The sequence below is a fragment of the Ixodes scapularis genome, unplaced genomic scaffold, assembly GCF_016920785.2.
Source record: "Ixodes scapularis isolate PalLabHiFi unplaced genomic scaffold, ASM1692078v2 PGA_scaffold3__209_contigs__length_174095766, whole genome shotgun sequence".
NCBI classification, from domain to species: domain Eukaryota; kingdom Metazoa; phylum Arthropoda; class Arachnida; order Ixodida; family Ixodidae; genus Ixodes; species Ixodes scapularis.
Genome location: NW_024609868.1, coordinates 105,670,321 through 105,678,970, shown reverse-complemented (window position 1 = coordinate 105,678,970; position 8,650 = coordinate 105,670,321). Strand labels below are relative to the sequence as shown.

At 46.7% G+C, this 8,650-nt stretch overlaps 1 protein-coding gene across 1 annotated transcript in view; it reads left to right on the top strand.

Annotated features, from left to right (window-relative positions):
* The first annotated feature begins 3,491 nt into the window (after positions 1–3,491).
* The window catches only part of LOC120840857 (putative sodium-dependent multivitamin transporter), a 41,973-nt gene continuing 36,814 nt past the window's right edge, over positions 3,492–8,650 (top strand). Inside the window, exon 1 of the mRNA XM_042292819.1 lies at positions 3,492–3,818. Coding sequence (XP_042148753.1) covers positions 3,492–3,818 — 327 coding nt within the window. The remainder of the gene's footprint in view (positions 3,819–8,650) is intronic.

Sequence of the window (8,650 nt, the reverse complement as noted above, 5' to 3'; positions counted from 1 at the left end):
AAATATCATCCCTTTAAGTGGCCTAGGTAATCCCCAAAGGAACGAAATTTGGTCCCCAATAAAAAAAAAAGTCCCCCAATCACCACTGTTGATCCCCAAAGGGATCAAGGTTACTCCCCCAATTATAAACACGACGGCGCTCAAGGGACCATAAATAATCCCCTGAAGAGTTAAACTTAGCCCCTGATGCCCTGCTGTAGGGATCAAAAGCACTCCTTTTAACAGTTCAAAATTTTGGCCTCAAGGGATCAATGGAAAGGGACTAAAAGAAAAGGGAGGGACTAAACCGGGGTTTTGCCGTTTCTGGGGGATCACTCTCAGTGACATCGATTTAGTCCCCTAAAAGGATGAAGTACTACTCCTTTTTTTTTTAAGAGTGCAGCTCGAGCCAGATCTGCGAGCGGAATATGCGCGTTTCAAATGGAGCACTTTTGGAGCGCTCGTGATCTGCAAGCGTAATTCACCATAAGTGAGCTACAGAAACATATTTTGATGGCACGAGGTGTTAGTGTTTCTATGGCGAAGTTGTTGCTCCTTAGATTGTTCAATAATGATGGGAGGTGGTGTCTCAACATCTGCGTTTCATAATTTGTTTTGCTGTATGGTACCCTCCAGACATCCTCATTACGAGTAGGATCAACAATGAAAGACGTTTACAACTCCCTGTAATGCCCAATTAGAGCGCAGCTCTTGAGGATGAGGAGGGGAGTGTATGGAGGGGACGGTATGCCCCTCCTTCTCATCCGTACCCTCTCCTCCTCCCTCCTCATCTAGTCCTCCCGTGCTCCTCGCCCCCTTCTCCTCCTCCCTCCTTCTCCTTTCTTTTCCTCCCCCTCCATCCTCCTTACTACTCCTCCCTCCCTCGCATTCTCCCCCTCCTCCCTCCCGCGCGGTGCATTATGGAGAACGTCGCATAATGCAACGCGCGCGTCACCGCGGTGTATTATGGGACGTTTCCTATAATGCACCGTGCAATTACGGCGGCGGCGACGTCCACGCGTTACGGTTACGGCGATGCCGACGCGTCACGCCAACGCAGTACACCGACGCGTTACAGTTACGCCGACGGCGACGCTGACGCCGCTCAAGCCGGAAACGGGTGCCTAAAGGGCCACCCACACTAGCGAGAAAACGCGCCCGGCGCGCCGATAAATCGGTTAAGCGGGAAGATAAAGGGCGTGTCTCTGCACGCGCACGTGGCGCTGACTGTGCTTCGGCGACATTTTGTTACTTGCCGCGATCGGCGTGCCACGCGCGTTTTCTCGCTAGTGTGGACGTGGCGTAAGAGTTGCGCTCTAAAACTTATATTTCGTACTAGACCAGCGATGTCTTGAAATAAAGAATTGTTCAGTTTAATGCTCGCTGTGTATCTTAAAATTACTGTTTAGTCATTCAGGTTGGTAATTGGAATGATATGCAGAGTCTTAAAAAGTGGCTGTGCATGATAATCGTATGGGGCATTGACGATAGTCCGTGTGGTCTTTACTCTATATAACGGACGCTGCCATGTAAATATGAGGCAAACAACCGCGTCGCACTGCATTTTTTTGGCGATGCGGTTGAGGCGTCAGCCAAAAACGTCCCCTCAGTTTGCTCGGGCATTGAGACGATCCTTTTCCTATGTCCTGCTTTCTTCTAAGTTTCCTATTTCTTACCGCAGCCTCGGGTAATTTTCGTCACTATCAGGAAACTCAGTTAATGGATGTCGCCATGTGACTTTGGGGCAAATGACCGCGTTGCCAAGGCTTTGCCATGGCAACATTGTCTTTGGCCCTATATTTACGTAGCGGCGTCCGCTGAATCGGTGTCGAACAGGTGGGAATTTGAGCCCCGCACCTGATTGAGAAAGTCGAAATGGGGCCTGCGCTCTCGACACCGCGGCGGGAGCGTCGTCTAGAGCAGTGATTCTCAAATGACGGTCCGCGAACCCTTCGGGGTCCGCGAATCCTTTCTAGGGATCCGCGAAGCTGTCTCATCATTCAGGCCCAGCAAGAGAAGTTGTGTTTTTTTTTCAAACTGAGAGGAAACGTTCCTTAGTTATATATCCATTTATTTAATCATTATTATATTTAGTCCATACCTTTCCCTTCCCCTCACAACGAACAGTGTCCTCCATCATCTTTTTCGATCCACAAGGGGTTCGCGAAACATCAATGGTTGAGAACCCCTCGTCTAGAGCGAGTCGTCATAACGCGCGCGGCAATGAAAACCGAGCGTATCAGGTCTCGTATGCACGAACAATAAGAATGGCATCGGGTTTAGAAGGGCCGTGCAAGCCCCGCTTTCAGCACGTGTTCGTTTCCCTTCGTCGGGGTGAAAATGCGCCTATGCATCGAACCTTCTTTTGGTGCGCCGACTGTGTCGAAAGCCAGCCGCGACAGAGCACAGGTGTACCAGACCACAGATGTACCAGACCACATGCACAGCGCAGGCGTAGCCTAAGCCTAACGTAGCCCACAGAGCCGCGAGCAGACGATGGAATCGAAGACGAAAGCGCGTCGGTGGCGTCCTTGCGCAGTGCAATCTGGGATTGAGTTCTTTTTGCGGCGTCGCTTGCATGACATCCTGCCGGGTCCTCGGGTATTTAAAAGTTCTTGATTCCTAGGAAGCAAATAACGGCGCAACTCTGAAATGAGGGGCCATTGATAGTAAATGCCAGAGGAGCACTCGCGCGTGACACGTGTTTTGCGCGTTTCGAACAGCAATACAGACGGCCCTTATAATAAACCCGAAACGTGAAATTTATCAGGGGGCTTCAGCGTCAACTGGCTTCGTACCGTGTACCGTGATCAAACTGCGGTCGGCTTGCTAAAGCTGGTTTCTATGCCCGGTACGACACTGACGTCCGGTGGTTCGTACCGCAATTAAAGCATCGTAGCGGGCGTACTCTAAAGATCGGCTCAAACTTTCCAGTACCCCCTAACTTGTATCATTCGTTACATTTGGACACACATATCGAAAGCTGTATATTAAACTAATTAAGGAGCGTCATAGAATATCTTCGAATGGCATCTTAGGTAACTTGTGTTTACAGGCACACAAATGACTTCAATACGAATCATAACATAATAATTATCCTTATTCCTGTTCCATATCAGCGACATGACTTGTTTTTCTTTTTGCGAAGAACATTTATTTAAATTAAAAATCGTGTAAATATAATCAATGCTGCTATATTTTGTATCACTTTAGATACCGAAGGTGACCAGATGAAAGGAATGCACCATAAGTATATTGTATTTTTCTACTATTGCTTTATTATGGCACATTTTTAAAAGACGGCAATGACAGCAGGAAATGAGTAATTTCGCAGCGCTCATTAGTTGCTGTGCTGTTGTGATAGAACTTTTCGAGGTCACTATAAAACCCATACTGACGCAGCTTTTCCCAGAAAAAAAAATAAAAAGAAGTTTAACAGGGTAGAACGGCGAGGCTGTACGAAAACGGTGCGAGTTAGCTCGCAACCCTTTCACATTTCGACGCTTGACGCTATGTCGCTCAACATCGAGTACGCCGTTTTCGGAGTCCTGATGGCAGTCAATGTTGCGATGGGCCTCTACTTCACCTGTAGGAAAGCCCGCGCCCGAACCACCGAAGAAATGTTCCTGGCCAGTCGCACGCTCATGGTGCTTCCTCTGGCCGTCTCCGTGGTGGCGACTGTTACGTCACCGACGGGTATCGTCGCTTTCGCCGGACACTACTATGCCTACGGACTTCACCTGAACTGGGTCAACCTCGGGTTGGTCGCCGTCCTTCCAATCACGACGCACCTGATCATCCCCGTACTGTACAAGTTGAGGGTCACGTCCATCTTCGAGGTATGGATTATCAACGATAATTCAGAGAGAACGAAGCGGGCGACGCCATTTTGTATCTTAGATTAGCGCGATGGCGATTGGCGATAGCTACGAATCGAAAATGCTACTTCCTCGACTTCAGAGACGATGTTGGAAAGCTTGGGAGATGTCTTACTCGGTCGTGAACTGCATTCACGTTTATAAGGACAAAAAAACCGTTTCCAGCGATATAAGATAGTGATTTAGTTAACTGGCAACAATAGCTTTAAGCAACAAGGTGGCTGAATGTCGTTACTTTGAAGCCTAAATATTTTTAGTGGGTCTACTGAACAAGTTTGATTGAACGGAAATCAATTTTAGTTTTATGACGCTTACCGACTTTATTGGTAAGTTGATCATTGAGAAAAACACCACCAAAACTCGGCATTTTCTGACACTCGATTCCCAAAATGCTCCTTGAACGCCAAAGGCTTCAATTTTGAACTCTCTTTACTTATGAGCTACTTATCGTAGCTTGCAGACTTTTCTCAGCATGTTGACACTCTCAAGCAACAGCGTCACGGATGCCATCGTAGATTAGGCATTAGTGCTACCACCAGGGCGGCGTTACTCGTCCGCTTGCGAGTAAAATGTTTCGCCCACTCCGCCGGGATTCCTCCTTTAGCTCTATACACTTTACGGCGACCGTAGACCAAGGTCCGGCACGTCGGTATACCAAAAATCTATAACAGCGACAAACAACCATGCGCATTTAAGAAAAAGCGAAGACTTCACCTTCCGTCTGGGACATCCAGACAGAAAAACAACGCAACTCATATACAGGCGCCATCTTTTAGGTCGGCAAGTCAGGCCCAACCAAACACGTCATTCCAAGGAGTCGGCAACTGGCCGGTTTCGGTTTCTCCGGAAACAGTATTCGGAACCTCAGTTAACTCGCCCGAAGACAGAATCTGACGCGAGAAGGGATATCCGCAGAGGCGAATTCTGATGACAACCGGAACGCTACGGGGACGCACTTAGTTTGAGCGGATATTTTGTCCTGACTGACTGATTGGCGCCATGAGCTCAAGGCCATCTGCGGGTCTTGAGGACCTAAAGCTCGTGCGTCGGGTTAGCGGGAAGTCGAATGCCAGGCCCAAGCTCAATTGAACCCAATGGGGTATTTCCCCCGGCCTACACATTCAGTATTTGAGATCCTGCATGTGACGTCATGTTCGTGTAGGGGACGGAGCTCGCGGACACTTCCAGTCGCGTCGCGCCATGCTAAAAGCCATACGTACGCTGCGTGGTGACGAGAACCCGATGCTGTTTCGTCTAGATCAGGGGTTCTCAACCACTGATGTTTCGCGGACCCCTTGTGGACCAGCGGAGATGATGGAGGACCCCTTTCGTGTTGAGGAGATAGGGAATGTAAAAGTTAAATATTGTAATGACATTATAAATGGATTTAGCTAAGGGCTAGTGTGAGGTAGGCTTCTCTTATTGATATACAGGCGAGAAAACTAACACGTAAATGGAAAAATTCCTTCTCGGTCTGAAGAAAGGACTTCTATTGCCGGGCTTGACTGATGAGGCAGGGCTTCGCGGACCCGCAGAATGCCTTCGCGGACCCCTTTGGGTCCGCGGACCCCCATTTGAGAACCACTGGTCTAGATTAAACCGTGACAGGTCGTCAACTGAAGCCGAAAATGCAGAACAACTGTGCAGAAGAATGGAACGCGCAGCTACACACCTTCAATTTAACCAAGCTTGCCAGGCCAAACCTGCCTACAATCGTTACTCTTTTCTTTTCAGTGGACCCTGGGTAGGAACAGCTGCCCTGCATTTTGGGAGTAAAGGACCTTTGTCTCTCGTCGTTTTACATGTCCCTTTCGGGATGTTTGGCAAAAGTAGTGTTGTGGAAGCCGGTGATGACCTTGGGGGAGAGCAGTGGACGAAGTATTTCCGTAAACTAATACTCAGCCTCGTCCTGACTAACCCGCCCCCCCCCCTCCCCCACCCAACCAAAAGAAGAAAAAAAAAAGAAAGCGCAGCCAATTCGAATTATGTGTCAGGTATTCCCACCGCAGTTAGGTGAAAGATGTCAACATTACAGAACTTTGGTTATTTGGCTGCTGCAACGTAGCTCCGATTTCAGGTTCGGCGCAAATATTTTGTTACATCCTGGTATCTCAAGGGATTCGGAGAGGTAAAATAGAAAGAAGGCACTCGCCCGATCCTCATAGCAGCTGTTAAACCAGCCGTTATCAACGTGAGGGCAGTAACCGTTGTGTGGCACACCTATACCCGTGGGTCACAGGCTGACTGTAACGAACAACTTGCGATCACTCGCTGCTGCCGCTATAAAGTTGTTCGTGATTCATCAGTCTGTAGTGCTCTGTTGATGTACCTCAGTAAAAATAGCGTACCTTAGCTTGGTTAGTTCAATATCACTGGCGTTCACCAACAGTGCAACCCTCAACCGCTGCCTTTTATTGCGTCAGCAGAAAATAGAATCCTGACTGCAGTTCTGAGTTCGAAAAGCCTTCGTTGGTTTTTGTGAAACGCCATGCAAACGTAAATTTTTGCTTTCTCTGGGGTTGTAAACACTAAGAGCCGAAGCAGTTTTCCTTACGTGATACCAGCCGTATGTGATAGAATTTTGTTCACGTCATCGAAGTGAGCTGCATTGCTTTTACTTTTTATTAGTAACAATAAAAAACCTTTTCCACAGACTACACTGCCGCCGCACCCGCTTCTTTGGGTTTTCGGCGCTGCATTATTAATCTAATGCGCACCCATTAGTTACTTTTCAAGTATCACTTACGCGTAAACATCACAGACAGTTATTTGAGTTACAAATATTAATTTCAAACATCTGCAACAATGTACGACCTCTAGGGTCTTCATTTTCAAGGCTACAACACGCTATCAATTCTCTGTGGATTAGTCGTCCGTCAAAAAACAAATTGCGCAGTTCGTGCGTCATACTTGGTTAGCACGTTCTCTTATTTTTTCTTTTTTTCTTTTTTTAATTTTGACTTTAGTACGAACTACTGTAAACGACTTAATTTTCGGGGATTTCGCAAATCGCCTACAATTCGCGTAAAAAAGGTCCCTCGAACAATTCCGGTAAAATGTAAACATATTGGAATCTATATTGAGATCCCACCGCGTCGCGAAAATTAGAACCCGCGAATTATTCTAAAACTTCAGCTTTGACCTAAGTGGCGAAATATTGAGCCCGCGAAATATAAGTAGTTTGCAGTATACCTTCCAAAAAACTACTGCAACCGCATTAACTTTTTGCCGAAGACGGCAGAACGAACATAATGTTTCAAGGGTTCTATTCCGTTTTCGTTTTTATTTGCGCGGCAAGTGACAGCAGGATTCTGCCCGGTTAGTCTCCCTATCGAGTACAACGTTGTATGTTAACTTTCTCATCTACATCCGCACTTTTTGATTTGTTATTTATTCATTTGTTACTGCAGCTCTCAGTTATAGTCCTTACCAGCAGAAGGCCCCAACAAAATGGAAGATTTCGGGCGGGCTTGGGGGGACGGGGAGGGGTGGAGGGGGGGGGGGGGGTTTAATGGGCCTCGCCTTTGGATACCTGATGGTTAGCAAGACTGTAAGTTTTCATTGGGGAAACACAATGAATAAACACCCAAAAAGCGACCCAAGCCTATATCTGCTGAAGTGTTACCAAAACTGGGTGAGTAATGAAGTCGTGACAATGTCATTTGACAGTGAATTCCTATCTTGAATAGCCGGAGGGAAAGTGAATATTTGAAAACATTGCGTTTAAATCTGCACTGCTGGGTTGATATGGTATGGTTGATCCTTGCCGATCCGGCAGATGAAAAAGTGATATATGATTCCATGTGAATATTAAACTTGATGTGGGGATACAGAAATGCGCATATTTTGCTCAATTAATTATAGCACCGATTTTCAACGTTTTCATATTGACGTCTGTAAGCAAGGGCGTCCAGGAAGTCCGGTTTCTAAAAGCGTTGATGGTAAACCCTAAGAGCTAGCTTTTCGACGCCTTCAAGTCTGTTGAACCAAACTGCCGCGTGGGGAAACCAAACATAGGTAGCATATTCCAGTGTTGGTCTGATCATTGGTTTATATGCTATAGGATTTGTCTCGGCATCTGACAAATTTAAGTGTACGCCTAAGCGTAAAAATTTTACTTATAGCCTTGTTCACAATTTGATCGACTTGTTGATATTGCAGAAATGACGCAATTTTCAACTGTGTATTGCGCGCCAGTCGAATGTTGTCTCCTGCCCAGTCTACCAAGCAGACGACGCGCGGGGGGGGGGGGGGGGGGGGAGGGGGAGGGGGAGGGGGAGGGGAGGAGGAGGGAGGGAGGAGAGAGGGCATTTTCCTTTCCGCTTTTTCTACTGGAACGGTCTTGGGCTTGTACATAACTTTATGACAAGCAATCAAGTTACCTGTGATCAACTAGTTTTGGAAGTCAGTTTGTAATTTCATTACATTGATTAACAGTAATCACAAGATCAATTTGTTTATCTTTACAACTAATGAAATTACTTGTAGCGATTACAATTTCTCCAAATCCGTCCCGATTTTGAGTCACAACATCCATCGAGTAAAAACATCCGATCATGGATGTTCTGTCTCGATGGATTTATTGACGCGTTGGACGTTTCGACTCTATTGATCTTTAGAACCCGATGATGTTTTGATTCGATGGACGTTTTGACTCCGATGTGTGTTTTGACTCGGATGGCTGTTTTAACTCGGATGAATGTTCTGACTGCTATCATATGTCCTAAGAATGTTTTAAATCGCTGAAAGTTTTATCTCTTTCCTAAAATGCCGGCCGTTTTGTTTAATCGATT